The 15,732-nt window shown below is 41.2% G+C and overlaps 1 protein-coding gene across 1 annotated transcript; it reads right to left on the minus strand.

The window, feature by feature from the left end:
- Window positions 1-16: 16 nt before the first annotated feature.
- On the minus strand, window positions 17-14,443 carry spout1 (SPOUT domain containing methyltransferase 1). Its single transcript, XM_047044895.1, has 12 exons — window positions 14,317-14,443; window positions 14,191-14,230; window positions 13,716-13,838; window positions 13,338-13,497; window positions 13,157-13,246; window positions 13,001-13,050; window positions 11,718-11,848; window positions 11,364-11,436; window positions 11,148-11,246; window positions 10,916-11,018; window positions 7,497-7,644; window positions 17-480 (listed from the first exon to the last, which is right to left on the minus strand). The coding sequence occupies exons 1-12, from the start codon at window positions 14,368-14,370 to the stop codon at window positions 412-414; spliced, it is 1,140 nt and encodes a 379-aa protein (XP_046900851.1). The 5' UTR covers window positions 14,371-14,443; the 3' UTR covers window positions 17-411.
- Between the last annotated feature and the right edge of the window lie 1,289 nt (window positions 14,444-15,732).

Consider the following 15,732-nt stretch of genomic DNA (forward strand, 5'->3'; position numbering starts at 1 on the left):
TATTGAACGGTACAACTGAGTGTTACATTATTTATTGGTGTATATGTGTTGTTATATTCTGTTATTCTTTATAAATGTTATGTACCAATGCATGTAACTTATTTACATATTATCCTTAAAAAGTCTTAAGCATAGTACTATTAATAGCGGGTCTTTCTGTGATACAAAATTCCATCCCCATCCCATGAACAAGAAATACAATGCAACATTTTTGGGCTTTAAGAAATACCACACTTCATGTATGAGATTGTTTTGACATGATAGGTATTCTGGTAATCTACAGGCCAAATGACAGTACATTTCAGAACACAATGTTAGCCAGTGCCCCTGGGGTCAGTTGCCAGTCATGACTCCCTTAGAGGAACTGTGACCAGGTTCATCTTATCGAGGAATTCAGTTGTCACCTTTCTGCTATGAACTGATTGTGAATGCAATGCTGATTTTCTGTCTCAGTCCAGCCATAGAGATTAAGATGGCTTCCTGTGGATACAGACATTGTGGATCAGAACAGCGGGACAGACAAGTTTAGATCACAAGACACAAGATGCCAGACAGACATTGGATCTATGAACTAACTAAAAGGTTTCCATAGTCACACAAAACATGAGAAAGTCAGAGAATTGACAGTGATTTCCAGGCCGGGAAAAGTAATAGAAATGTTAAATCTTGGTCATGGGAATGTCCATGTAAATTCATGAAATAATAACAGCATAGATAATAATCAAACATTGTATGTTATACTCACTTTTAATATGTCTTATAGTAAAGTTATAGAAACTATTTTTTAAGTCATGGATATCCTTTTCTTCCAAAATGTGACTCACTGGGAGTCAATAAAAAGCATTTTTGCAATGTATTCCAGTAGACTCGTCGTTAAAGATGGGGGAAATGACCTGGAAAAAACCTTTCAGAAGCAACAAGCCATTTGAAACAATTGTGTCAAAGTCTCGCTTTTTCAAAGCATTTGATACATCCTCTCCATAGGGACATCTGCTGGTCAGTTCATGGTATGGTGACTATCGAGAGTATGAAGGAATCAAGTGATGTCAAGTCCTCACAATAGTCATTGACAATTTGATTAAAGGTTGTGAGACATGTTTTGATGCATACATGCAGGGTTTTTCGTACATAGAGAAAATGTTGGCGCGCGCCAAAGCCGTTTTCCCGAGCGCCAATGACAAATCCCGAGCGCCAAAGGCAAAAAAAGTCAGTGATGACGAAAATAAAAAAAACCTGTGTTCATCACGCGTGCAATGCATGTCAGCGAATATGTTCTCAATAGTATGTTTCAAGTATGCTACAGCCGAACCCTCATTCTATTTTGATCAATAATAATCAAGTTGATAAGTGTGTGTTCTTGTCTGATCAATACGCAACTGTGAGGTGCGCGAATGGACAGAGCGGCCACTAAACTGTCGTTCCGCTGCGAGGGCCAGCCCGACGTGCACAAATAGTACACTTGTAGCCTACAAATGCAAATTACATTTCCACTCAAAATGCTGACAAAAGCTTGATTTAAGATTTCAAACGCAGCCTCCATTGGTATTCTTAACCTGGAATGATAACATATAGTGCAGTGTTTCCTCTATGGCTACATTTCTGCTGCCACAATATTAGAAATCAGGCTGTACAAAAGTTTAGTCCGTATATCAGCAGTGATTGTGCTTTCACACCTATTAGTCCGTTTGCCTGGTCCAATCAGTGGATGAGTTGCTACTTTGTTGCATTTATCATTGAGTCCGGTTAGTGTTCACACGGTCCTGTTTTAAGCGAACCAACGTTTGTAAAAATTAGTGCTGTCAGATTAACGCATTATTAACGGCGTTAACGCAAACCCAAATTAACGGCGTCAATTTTTTTATTGCGCGATTAACGCTCTTTTTGACCTAGCAAACTTTGTAGTTTTTTTTCACATTCTGTTGCAACAACCACTGACGTAAAAAAAACTACAATACCACACCGGATCTAGCTAGACCGGAAACAAAACAACAGGCACGCCACACCCACTTGTTTGGGCTTGCGAGCCGGCTAAACAGTCGTAGCAGAGCCCATTTACGGATATAAGACATTCTCTGGTAGTAGGCTAACATTATGTTTTGAGTTGATTGCCAGTGCCAGACGCCAAAATGGATGCCAATAAGATTCTGAATGGAAAGTTTACTTTTAAAAGGTTGCCAAATGGTTCCATTTACAAGACCAAAGTGATCAGTGTGTTCCGTCGTTGTGAACTGAGCCGGAGGGAATGAGCTATCATCGCAGCACGTCGTGGAGTCGAAAATATAATTTTGATGGCACACAGCCAAGCACACAGCTGATGCGAATTCTCCGCCTGCTCGTCAAAGCCAGGCGATTGCAATGTTGTTTTCAATTTAAAAAAAAACATTTGCACGAAGCAATCCAAACCACTTTTCCACGTCGATAAGAGCATTACAATTTGAAAAAAGAATGGATGAAAAAGAAATCAAGGGACATTTAAAATAGATACAAATGTGCGATTAATTGAGATTAATCGTGAGTTAACTATGACATTAATGCGATTAATCGCGATTAAATATTTTAATCGTTTGACAGCTCTAGTGAAAATACATTGACGTTTGTAAAAAAAAACAATGACACGCGGTCACACAGGTTGTTAATCTTTTGGACAGAAAATGATTTAGGGAAACTCACTTCCTTGTCACGAAACAACAATGGAGCAACAGCAGCATATTGTTATGACCACGTTTTTTGGGTTGCTCGTTGTTCTTTTACTCAAGATGATATACAGGTCATCAAACCATGGGAATTATTATTTTTCGTCCGCCGAGCTACCACTTTCCATAGAATATCACATACTTCTGTATTGCTGCCTAAGTTTTTTAACTTTCAAACGACATTAGTCCACTGTGCAAAAATAACCCTTTATTTCAGTAGGCCTATATCACTAAATAATTTAAATACCTCGCTATACTTATAATAGTCTCCACAACTATCTCTGCAATATGATCATCAGCCCATATTTGAAGACCTTTCACTTTATCAGTTCCCCACGATTTCCCTCAACTAACTTTGCTGTTAATGAGTGGTGCGGCTGTCTCTGTCAAATGTCGACATCCTTTTTCAACCCACAATGCACTACATTTTGGTTTGCTTCCTGGAATAGGTGAATAATATGTCCGATTACGTTCACAACTAAAGCGAACCGAATCATGGTTCACTTGGAACCGGACCGAGTCCCGTCTTTTTTAGGGGGACCATGGTCCGGTTGTTTGGTCCGTACCAGAGTTTGAATGCGTGTTCTCACCTATCCAAACGAACCGGACTTTCAGAGAAAACGGACCATGGTCCGATTGAAACGGATCAAACATGTCAGGTGTGAAAGCACGAGTGCATGTCGGAGAATAGCACGGACACGCGCTTCACACCGCAGTTGAGATTGCGCGTGTGCGTCCTTGAGAACTGTAAGTCGTATAACTTATGTTGTCAGTTCTTAAGCCCGATATTGTACAAGTCAATAGTTCTTGCAAATTTAAATCAAGTTAACTGGTGATTTTCGTTGTTTGTATTCTTCCCCTGCTAGCTAAATTGCACGTCTGTTGATTTGATAGTGATTGCTGCCCTTTCTCAGGTTTGTATTTTAGGTGCATTATTATGCTGAAGTAGTTTTAATTAATAAAAAGTGGGTATATTGTTAATATTTGCTACAGAATGCTTAGCCTATCAAGATCAAATGAAGCAGGCAGTGTACATGCTTCAGAGTGGCCTACCTTAATCGATAGGCTAGGCTACTGACCATTTACAATAAGTTGTTGCGTCAATTATTAATTGGCAGCATTTATGCCATTTAGAACATACTTTCAGACTTTATTGCTCTAGGGGAAATAGGACGAATATATGGGTGTGTGTGTGTGTGTGGGGGGGGGGGGGGGTGCAAAACACTTGGGAATAAATACATTGATTAGAAACAAGAAAAAAAAGAGGAGGGGAGCACCGAAGACCTATTTTGACCCAGGAAAAACCCTGTACATGTAATACATATGTTTTCATAAATCTTCTATTTTAACAACGTAACGTTTGGTCGGGAAGTTGGGTCTGGGGAAGCTCGGTTGGGGAAAACTATGTCCGAACCAGGGGCGTGTCCAGACATTTTTGATAGGGGTGGCACAAGGGGTGGCCCGCCTCTGACTGGGCATATAGCCTATCATATTTTAAGATATTGGGGTGGCCAATCAGATTTCAGGGGTGGCCCGTGCCACCCTAGGCCACTCGCTTAACACGCCACTGACCAATGAAATTGTCGGGCTTTATAGGATGATGGACAGATGATCAACAGTAACGTAATCAACCACATCACCAAAGAGCGCTTGGGTTGAATTAGTTTTTAACAAACAACAACAAGAGCAATATTACGTTACTCTGATTGGTTGTAGGTCTATCCAATTGAGCGAAGAGGCATTTGTTTTACAAGTTCGGTTGAAACACGCCCCATACTCACAGCCCAACGAGTTGTCAGACTCATATTCTGAGAAGAATTATGAGTATGACAACGTCAGGCTAGTATCGTTTAGTGGCAAGAGTGCTAACTTACAGAGCAAGAGGCTGAGGGATCAATACTACCTCCTTAATACACCTTAGAGCTAGCATTTGCTAAATGAATACATTATTATTGATATTGTAGTCCAGGGGCTGAAATGTTGGGACACTCGTGCAACTGGGAAAAGGATGTCCACATATGACGGCTGGCAAAAAAAAAATACTAGAGAGAGATGTGCTTGCATGAACAATGAAAGGTGTTGATTTCAGAACTGGTCAACTGGGAATGAATCAAAAGATTTTTATTTTAGAAAATAATTATCTACAGTGCTTGCACTCAAGCTATTCTTTTTGCTGACAAACTTACCAGCCTTTGAAAAAAGCATGGCACTGATGTTTCTGGTATTTGTAGTTAGATTTTACATAATTGGAATCGATTTGGGTAAATTGTTTTATGATCCAGTACTGTCATTCTCTCTCTGGCTCTGTCGATTAATGTATTTTATAGCATCCTTAAATACACTTTAATCACAATTAGGAAAGTGAGTATTTCGACCAAATCTTTTTTATGAATATTTTTCAATTCCAAGCTGTTTAAACTTGAATGCTTATTGGATTCAAGCATATCAGATCAACACCCTATAAGAAGTTGTGCATAATTATTAGTTTCTGCACAGCTTTCTGTTTGAAAGCTAACATGTATGAACGTTTCAGCACGCTGCTTCAGATTTCTACACAATGTAGAACACTTGTATTTGAGACAGTTGTACTACCAACGCACACCAAATTGATAGCCAATGAGAAGGGTTGCCGCACTCAGACAAAGAATAGACAAGGAAGTCAGCGATAGTAAATGAAACCTGTGTTTTTAGCTGCATGATTCATTTGTCACAATGCCAGCAACAAAGTTGTCTATGGCTTTACTGCAGCTACAATTCACGATATCTCTTACTAATTAAACGCCGCCCTCAAATAAAGGCCACCCTCAAATTAACACTGCACCAAAAATGAATTTATTTAATACTCAAAGAAATATGGTAACTGACTGAAAAGTCATGTTAATCTTTCAGAGGGATGCAGCACTTTTGAAATTGCTAAGATATTGGGGTGGGATCAGAGAACCAAACGTTTTGTTGGAAATAGTCAACAGGGTCGGAAGAAACGTGTTGAGAGAAAAAGACGCAAATTAACTGCCAGAGATTTGAGAAGAATCAAACGTGAAGCTACCAGGAACCAATTATCCTCCAATGCTGTCATATTCCAGAACTGCAACCTACCTGGAGTGTCCAGAAGTACAAGGTATTCAGTGCTCAGAGACATGAACAAGGTAAGGAAGGCTGAAACCCGACCACCACTGAACAAGACACACAAGTTGAAACGTCAAGACTGGGGCAATCTGAAGACAGATTTTTCAAAGGTTTTATGGACTGATGAGATGAGTGACACTTGACGGACCAGATGGATGGGCCCGTGGCTGGATCCAGTGTTTCCCACAGATTAGAAAACTAATTGTGGCGGGGAGGGGTGGGGGTTGTCAGACCGGGGGGGGGGGGGGGGGGAGCGTATAATTACGACCCCTTCGTTATTCCTTCGTTAATAATTCATTACACAGTTAATTTGTTAATAATTTGGTACATTAAATATTCATCCAAAATGATTCACACCTTCACAAATTAACAACAACTAACATATCATTTCTGCATTATGCATGTAGCAACGCTAGTGCTAAACAACTATTAAACTGGTCGGCTCCATGACGCCGAGTAAGTAGCTAGCTCTTGAGACTTCTCACCAAAAGAATGAAGGGGAAACTTCGAGTACTGTAAATCGCTCTGGATAAGAGCGTCTGCTAAATGACTAAATGTAAATGTGAGTAAGGTACCTAGCGAAAAGTAGCCTCAACTTTCCTCGACTTTTAGCTACGGCACTAATGCTGAAGGCTCGATGATATAGCTGTCGGTCTTACTAGAAAGGCATATGTATGCATTGTTGCTAACGTGTGCTGACGTTGTGTGCATATGTGGGAAAGACGCATGAGTGACAGAGAGACGGAGGGAGAGCAGGGGAAAGGAAATGCAGCTGAACGAATACGCTGCGTGTTTTAACCTAAATAGCGATAAAAAAATGTTTTACGAAACGCAATGTGTGGCGGCCGGTGTTGATTCTGTGGCGCACCGCCACAAATTAGTCTATGTGTGGGAAACACTGGGATCAGTTACGGGCACAGAGCTCTACTCCGACTCAGACACCAGCAAGGTGGGGTACTGGTATTATTAAAGATGAGCTAAGTTGGACCTTTTTGGGTTGAACATGGACTCAAAATCAACTCCCAAACTTACTGACAGTTTTTAGGAGACACTTTCTTCAAGCAGTGGTACAGGAAAAAGTCAGCATCTTTCAAAAAGACTAAAAAGACTCATCCAAGTACTCCACTGCGTGGCTAGTTTGTAAAGGCCTCAAGGATGAAAGAATAATGACATGGCCCCCTTCTCACCTGACCTAAACCCTTTCGAGAACTTGTGGAGCTTACTGAAACAAGATTTACAGTGAAGTAAAACAGTACCCCTCTCTGAACAGTGTCTAGGAGGCTGTGGTTGCTGCTGCACAAAACGTTGATCGTCAACAGATCAAGAAACTGACGGACTCCATGAATGGAAGGCTTATTACTGATATTGAAAAGAAGGGTGGCTATATTGGTCACTGATTTTTGGGGGAAATGTCAGAAATGTTTTTTTGTAAATTTTAGTTGTTTGTTTATCATTCTCACTTTAACAGATGGAAATAAACAAGTTTTTCTTTAGTTGCCCTATAATTGTGCACACAGATATTCTTCTAAGATAGCCAAGACCTCACTTTTACGCTACGCTCGACACGTTTACATCAATACCCATTGTATCGAAAGGTCTATATCGTTTGTGAGCACAGCTTTGAGCTCAACACCACTACTAGTCATCATCTCATCTCACACACACACACACACACACCTCTGTGCGTATGGTCCTACTGCCCTGTGAAGGACAGGTGTTCAGGTAGAGGTCAAACAACAGGCTGGGGTCTGTCACGTCCAGGTTCTGGTCTGCGTCCACACTCGCCTCCAGGCCCTGCAGCCCTCCAAATACCACCAGTAAGTGCCTGGAGGCAAGCAGAATTGTAGACAGCCATCAAAATAGACAAGCATTTCAGAACCAGCCTAAACACAAACCATAACATGTTGTTCGGACATACTTCTGGGGTTAAATGTACAGAGACGCGTACGCATAAAAATGGGCACAGAAACGTGTTCAGGTGTTTCTACACAGTTTCAAATTTATGAAACAAAACAAGGCTAGGAATCATGCTTACGGTAGTCATTTAACAGACGCTCTTATCCAGAGCGACTTACAGTAAGTACAGGGACATTCCCCTGAGGCAAGTAGGGTGAAGTGCCTTGCCCAAGGACACAATGTAATTTGGCATGGCCAGGAATCGAACCAACAACCCTTTGATTAATAGCCTGACTCCCTAACCGCTCAGCTTACCTTTGTGCACTTTAGAACCCATGCGTACGCTATGTTTTGAGATGTGATACGGTGACAAAGTGACTCAAAAAGGTGGAAAGAAAGTGCATGCATTACAAATGCAGGGTTCGTACAGATACTGTATAATGAAATTCCAGTACTTTCAAGGACTTTTCAAGCACTATTTTTTTTTTTTTCATGGACTACAATCAGAGATCTCATTTATCAAACATATATTTATTTACTTTAAATTAATCCTTATTAAAGCAACATATGTTATTTAATCAAGAGCAGTGAGAGATTTTCTGTTTTTATTTCGTTCTTTGATTAACATTAATGAGATGGACAGCAGTGGTTTTATTAGACGTCTGTCTCTTTAAGACCTGATGCACATGTCGTGGATCTGACACAAATCCAGTTGTTTTCTTCCAGCTCTTCACCTACATTTAAGACTTTGAAACTCATTAAAGACTGCTTACGAGGATACTAGCCAAAATGGTCTTTTGACAAATTTCTGTTTCGTCCTCAAGTAGGCCTAATTAATACGGTACTGACGCGCACTGTCTGAGAAGAAGCAGCTTTTCTCAGTGTTTGAGTCTAGTGTTTGTGCAAAGAATGCTGCTTCAGACAGCGCTTCTTCAGAACCGAATTGATCTATTCTTGATTCTACTCTTATCGTGCTTGAAAAACACTTAAATTAATTGAGAACATGATCCTATGCTATAACGCAAACCAAAGAATGCCAGAAAAAACGGATGGTGCTTTAATTAAATTAGCAGGAGGGGGATGGGCTGAGGCGTTAATTTTAAGCAAAAAGACTGTATATATATTAAATTTTTTTAATGAACACTTCCAAATTACTTTGTAAATTCATATATATTGTCTTTAAATAATTCAAGCACTTTTCAAGTACCTCGTCATTAATATGACTGTTTTCAAGGGTTTTCCAGGACTTTACTTTTCTAGCACTTTAAGCACCTTGTACGAACCCTGTAAATGACAGTATTAGTTGATCTACAATGGGAGTAAATTGTACGCCATCTATAAATTATGCCAATGATCTTGCTTTAGCCTATTTAGCCAGAAAGAAAACAATTGAATTTCGCGCCACAAATGAGCTATGCCAAATGTGATATTTGGCATATACAGTAATCAAGGTTCGTACACATTTTGACCAACGGATTTCCATGACTTTTCCATGCCTTTTCAATGACTTTAAAACAAATTTCCATGACCAAACTTTTTGTGAAATCTTGGTGTATACGTTAAAAAGTTGTATTACACGGCTGTTAGTAATAGTACTGTAGAATGCTCCATTCACTTAAATGGGGCTTCCCAACGTTCTGCGGTGAACAATTTTTTTACATTAGAACTTTGCTATGCATATTTGACCGCTGTCAAGGGAAGTGGCCTTTTTCCCTCGGATTCACATCTTTCGTAGTACTCCGCAAGCAGTCCGGTAACTTTTCAACCCCAGCGTACTCCGTTGCTTAGCGACGTCAGCTGATTTGAAGCCTAAAGAATGTTCAACGTCTATGAAGTTTAACGTCGAACTATTTTTCTGCTGATCAACTCTACGAACGGTATCAAATAAATTGTAAAAAGACACACTGTGTTAAGTTATTTTTTTGGCAAGTAGCCGTGTAATAAGCGGCCTAATGTATAGAACGCCTGTCATAGTCGGGAAAATAAGCCCCTTCAGCCCACATTACCTCCGCAGTTAGGACTTCATTTTTTGTCACAGCATTGGTTATCGAGCCCTGCTGCTAGGCGTAGGAGTGGACCTCGCTGTGGTGAGAAAGCCGGTGATGGGTGCTGCTGTAGCTTTGCTAGCAGCCCCATCACCGGGCTGCTGTAGCTTTGCTAGCAGCAGCGCTCTGATGTTTGCTACCTTTGGAATGGCTAGTTAATGCCGCCTCTCCCATGTTTGAAATGTCGAATGATTTTCCACCACACAACCGACATTTTGCTCGTCCCGGGTCTTTGTCTGTTTAATGTATCTTTCCATTTGTAGCCAAGCATCGTTAAAAGCTACACTTTCCTGGCATTTTGAATTATCCCTAGCGCTTCTCTGAGTTACTGTTGCTATGGCCATCTAACTTTTCAGTTAGTATGAGAGCGTATGCCTGCTTATATTTTGAACGTATTTCTTTTAAACGCATGTGAATTATTTAAAACTCAGCGTAAATGAACAACGTGAAAATATGATTATAACAACTTTCCATGACTTTTCCAAAACTTTTGGGATTTAATTTTTTTCAAGCACTTTTCCAGGCCTGGAAATAACCATTTTAAAATTCCATGACTTTTCCAGGTTTTCCATGACCGTACGAACCCTGAGAAATATTGGTGCGTAATTGCTCCTTTAACATTTTTGGAGGACATCGCCAATGGGTGATTAGGGCGAGCAGGAGTTCAGGGATCATGCAGATGTATTGGCCCACAATGATGATTGGTTGATAAATCGTAATAGATATCCTCAGATATCCTTATTATTTTCATATTTATTATTATTTACACATTTTATAGTAAGCGAGAGAGCTTCAACACTGGAATGTTGCACGTTCCCTGCATTAGAAAGGATGGTTGTCAATTCAGGGGGTCAGATGGCTGAGCGGTTAGGGAGTCGACACCGTGATCGGTGATACTGATTTCAGTACACCACACGACCTACTCTGCACCTGCATCATGCGTGCCTTAATTGCATTCACAGAAATCGCTTGAATGGAGTTAACTAAATTGTATGTACAACAGAGAAAATTATTGAAAATATTCTATAAATGTTGCTCAAAATATTGTGATACGTATTGTACACCCAGTATCGTGATACGTATTGAATCGTGAGCTCAGTGTATCGTTACACCCGTAGTCATTTGTAATGCATGCAATTTGATTAGGAAGCTTACTTGAAGGGTTTGATAGAAGCCTGGTCAATGTTGCATCCTTTTTCTGATGTGCCAATGGTCAGGTCATAGCCCTCTTTGTATGGACACTCAGTGAAAACAGTACCTGCAGTTACATTCAAAACAAATAGTGTGAAATGAACATTGTGTTCATACTGAGATAGTATTGCGTGTGTGTGATAAGTTAATCTGTGTTTGAGTGTATTCATTTGCAGTACGCCTGTGTCATACATACTGAGACCCGATGCTAGACGAACACTGTATCCCCAGTACAGCCCTCCTTGTGAGCGTGGTACATGAGGGGCCACTACCACACCTTTGTATATACGGCTCTCTGTTGAATTTATAGAGGAATTAGAACTGTGAGAAACACACACCTCACATAAAATGCTCCTACAAACTTTTTTTTTTTTTTCCTGAGTCTGAAAGTCTGAAAAACTCCAGAGATCACCATTATTCTGGTTCTTGTTCAGGTGGACAGTCACTCGTAGACCGGGCTGCAGCTGCTTGTCGATCTGCACTTCCTACAGAGGAAGACTGGCTTTAGTTCCTTTATCTACTGAGTGAAGACACCAACTAAGTGTGGTTCTCCTTGATGTGAATAACTGATTATGGTCAAATGTTATAATTTGAAATGCTTTCAAATACATTTGAGTTGGGTTGTTTTTTTAAAGACTAGCTCATTGATTATGTCATGGCAGGCAAGATCAGCAACACAGATGTATTGGATGGTTCTTCAGTTATTCATCCCAGGTCTCGTGTATGCTAGCCTACTTGCAGGTAAACTGTAAGGTGCATCCCTAACCTTCCACATTCCACAGTTGACAAAGGAGCCCTTCCCTGGTCTGCTGGGCCTGTCGAGGACCACCCCTTCCCGGTACTCCGACTCCTCATCTATCCTCATATGGTGTGGGCTGTCCAGAGGATTGAGCAAGCCTGGATACACACAGACATTGGCCGGGTTTCCCAGATTCGTTAAGAGGCTCCTAACGCTAAGAGCTTCTTAGGAGCGTTCTAAGAGCGTTCTTACAATGCTCCTAAGAATCTCTTAGCGTTAAGAGCTTCTTAACGAATCTGGGAAACCTGGCCATTAACATTTATTCATTTGGCATATGCTTTTATCTGAAACAAAAGTGGTAAGTGCAGCTTCTGTGCAGTTTTAACAGTAAGAGTTTAACAGTATGCCAAGAGGTCTTGTGACAAGACAGTGCAACAACAATTGATTATTTCAAATAGAACATTGTAAAAAGGTACATCTGCTTATACAAAACATTATCAGATAAGGGCACATGTGGGTTAGAGGCTGCAGTGTTTCCCCTACCATTGTTTTTGAGGGGCAGCCCCCCCCAGCTATTCACACACAAGCAATTTGCTTCTTGCTCGTCACCTCAAATTATTGTGACAAAAGTTTGCGCAACGTTGCCCACTTGCCCTTGTTATTTACACCTGATTGCCTGTCGATGAGTACACTAGACTCACTGGCAGCGACTACATTCGCGTGAATTCGCCTATTTGCTCCTCAAGCGACCCCAAGTGGTGCTTGGAATAGCATTGACTCCTTTGCATATACTGTGCTAGCTGTGTTACGCATGGAACACACTGGCTGCTAAGTGCCACGGTTGGCTGTGAAAACGCAGCCTTTTTCCTTTCGGCGCCCGTGTTATACTATAGCCTATATTGAGTCCCCTAAATAAAGGCTAGCCTATGCCATGTGTATGTACCATGTCAGCTTTAAATGTGAAAAAGGAAAGCTCAGAGGTGAAAGGTGACCGGCAGAGAGAAAATGTCAGAGGGGAGTCAGGTGGCTGAGCGGTTAGGGAATCGGGCTAGTAATCTGAAGGTCGCCAGTTCGATTCCCGGCTCAGCCAAATGACGTTGTGTCCTTGGGCAAGGCACTTCACCCTACTTGCCTCGGGGATATGTCCCTGTACTTACTGTAAGTCGCTCTGGATAAGAGCGTCTGCTAAATAACTAAATGTAAATGTAATGTAAATGTGCATCTAGTGTGAACAGCCTTACGCCATTCGTAGCCGATCGTAGCGCTTCACAGCTTGTGTGTTCCAGGCATAAGGTTGTTGTCAAACTCACCAGCATACTGTAGATCCTGATGTTTTGGGAAAAAACATTTACGTAGATACCTTGTGGGTAAACAAGCAGAAAGAGGGGGGGGGGAAATCCTCTCAAAAATAAATACTCAGACAGCCTTGTATAGATTTGACTGTCATCTAATATGATACTTCTTACTGTGGACATTCCAAGAACTGAAGGATTCTAGCAAGTTGAATGCAGGCTTGGCCCTTCTTCTTAACACCTGTGAATTCTCCTTCCACACTCCTGGTAAGAACAAAAAACACCAGCATTGTTTTACGGTCAAGTTGTCATGACTTATAGGTCTTTAGTGAAATGAATACATCTAAAGATGTACCTGACATCCTCTCCATGCTCGTCAAACACGACAATCTCATCAATACAGAAAACACTGCAGGCTCTAGCAATCTGTCCAGCCAGGTACGTACGGAGTTCCATTGACTGGGCATTGTCCATGACAGACCCAGGCAGGGCTACAGTCACAGTGTATTGTCGCCCTGAGAATATAATAGTATGTATTGACAAGGATTACAGGCAAGACACCAAAAACACTGGTCTGCTACTTTAGCGTCAAAATGAATGGATTTTGAAGAGATGGAAATCCCATGAGAAGAAATTTGCGAGCAACCATAAACCACCATCCACCTGTACCATGTTTATCATTAGTTAGACATGCATGAGCGATAAATAATGGTTTAAACAATTCACAAACTACCTTTGGTTTGTTGCAAGTCTGTCCCCCTGGCCTTCTCGGCTTCCTCCTCCTCCTGCTGCTGCTGCTGCTTCTCGAGCTGTTGGATGAGCTTTAACTCCTTAATACGCTTCTTCGACTCCTTACCTGCCATACAGGACAGTGGAACTTCATTATTGGTTTGCAGTCAGAGTAAGAAGTGTATTGTGTGCATACATTATGGGCTTGCATTCCACATAACACCTGAGCACTAAAGTTCTGTGAGAAAGTAAATACTGCCGTTTACATACTAACAGACCTTAACGGAAGTGAAAGCAGGAGGAGCCATAGTTAATATAACGGGAGGAGCAGATGCTCTTTTCAGACATCGACACACACGCACGCGCACACATGTATATGCTAGGTGGTAGCTAATTAGATATTTAAGCTTCATTCAGAAAACCACTGATTAATCCTTAGCCTTTAGGTAGGTAGAGCTAGCTAACTGGGGGACACTCACGTTCAGCTTTAATTTTTTTCCAGTCAACTTTCTCGTCACCCTGAAAAGACAGATACGTGAATACATTATATGCTATAAGTCTGCTAATAATACATGAACAAAGACCTCAAGTTTTTGTAAACATACCTCAGATGAGGCACGTTTATAAGCTAAATTCTCAGTCATATCTCCACGCGACATTTCGAACTATCTTTTTTGTCGTTTTAGCGACACTGAGGGAGTACTTCCGGGTCAGGATCTTTTCGATAGGTGCGTTCGACATGGGCTGCGGCTGCATGAAACGACCGGCGAGAGTGGCCGCTTGCTGTCGAGGAGGAGTGGAAAACGGCTCTATGAATTCGGACATTTCAGCTTCTCGTGGTTTGCTGCGTTGACGTCAGTCACGGCCGATTAAGCGCTGTTTGCCTGTTTGCTGTTCTTTTTTTGATCGTGCCAGACTGCTTTTGTGGGACAATGAAAGTCCTCAGTGACTATGTTTCACCCCCACTTACATCTAATGGAAACGTCTTGTAGCCTATATGGTTCTGTGAATATGCCCCTTTCAAAGGCAAATGTTCAATAAAGTATATTTTAGACACAGTTATCAAGCTTTTATTTAGTACATTATTTCCAAGTCTTGTTAGATCAGGTTATATCCATCAATAGGTGTTTGGTTTTGTAGGATGAACATATAAAACACAGGCCACATTTCTACACTGATGATAAATTGAAGGCAGTGTGTATTTCGTGGCATTTCGTTTGAATATAAAGTTGACAGTAAGCTATGGTTAAGTCTGCATTATGGAAGATTTCGGTTACCAAAATAACTACTAAGCTTTCTTTGCCTGGCGAGAACAACGACGGAGCTCATGTCAACAGTTTATTTCATCCAATACAATGCGTTGGAAATCATACTCATATCACGAAGAAAAAAAGCAACATATGTGATGAGTTCCATCTAGAATAGCCCTATATTTATCCCTATAGCCTATTTCTAAAAAACAAGTGAAAAGAATGCTATACAGTGACAGAATACATTTCCGTTAAGTTTGTATCATGTGTCTGATTCTTATCGGACTTGTACCCCATTCTGCCCATAGATTCTGCAACTGCAATGCCTTAGCTCACACGCTCGTAACCATATAAATCTATGCTCGCGACTGGTTGTCGCAAAGTAAGACCTGTACAGCTAGTTGCAAGCGTGCACAAGGTCTTTGAGCTAGGGAAAAAAAAAGAGCCACTGTTTAAATCTAGACCGGAAGACACGGAAGTGGAAAGATGGCCGCGTCCACTCTCGCGCCCCCCGCTTGCCACACTGCGCCACTGAGCACTTTTCATAGAAATGAATGGGGACGCCATCTTGGAAGACAAAAGTAGCTTACTCTAACTCTATGGTCCGAATATTACAAAACACGTGTCAAAGTTGTCGTGTGTGAGTCTGGCCAATCATGAAATAGCTGTGTCGTCACTTGAACCCATAGAGTTAGTAGGTGCGTTCGACATGACCCGACTTCATGCGGCGCCGCAGCCGGCTGCAGGCGGCTGACTTGAAACAGTGAATTC

The sequence above is a fragment of the Hypomesus transpacificus genome, chromosome 22, assembly GCF_021917145.1.
Source record: "Hypomesus transpacificus isolate Combined female chromosome 22, fHypTra1, whole genome shotgun sequence".
Lineage (NCBI taxonomy): Eukaryota > Metazoa > Chordata > Actinopteri > Osmeriformes > Osmeridae > Hypomesus > Hypomesus transpacificus.

Excerpts from the sequence above, each read along its gene's own strand:
- spout1 (XM_047044895.1), bottom strand. The coding sequence starts at position 14,370 with ATGTCGCGTGGAGATATGACTGAGAATTTAGCTTATAAACGTGCCTCA. Across the intron at positions 13,247-13,337 it reads GAGCATGGAGAGGATGTCAG|GAGTGTGGAAGGAGAATTCA; the intron begins GTACATCTTTAG and ends TGTTCTTACCAG. Across the intron at positions 11,247-11,363 it reads GAACAAGAACCAGAATAATG|AGAGCCGTATATACAAAGGT; the intron begins GTGATCTCTGGA and ends TAAATTCAACAG.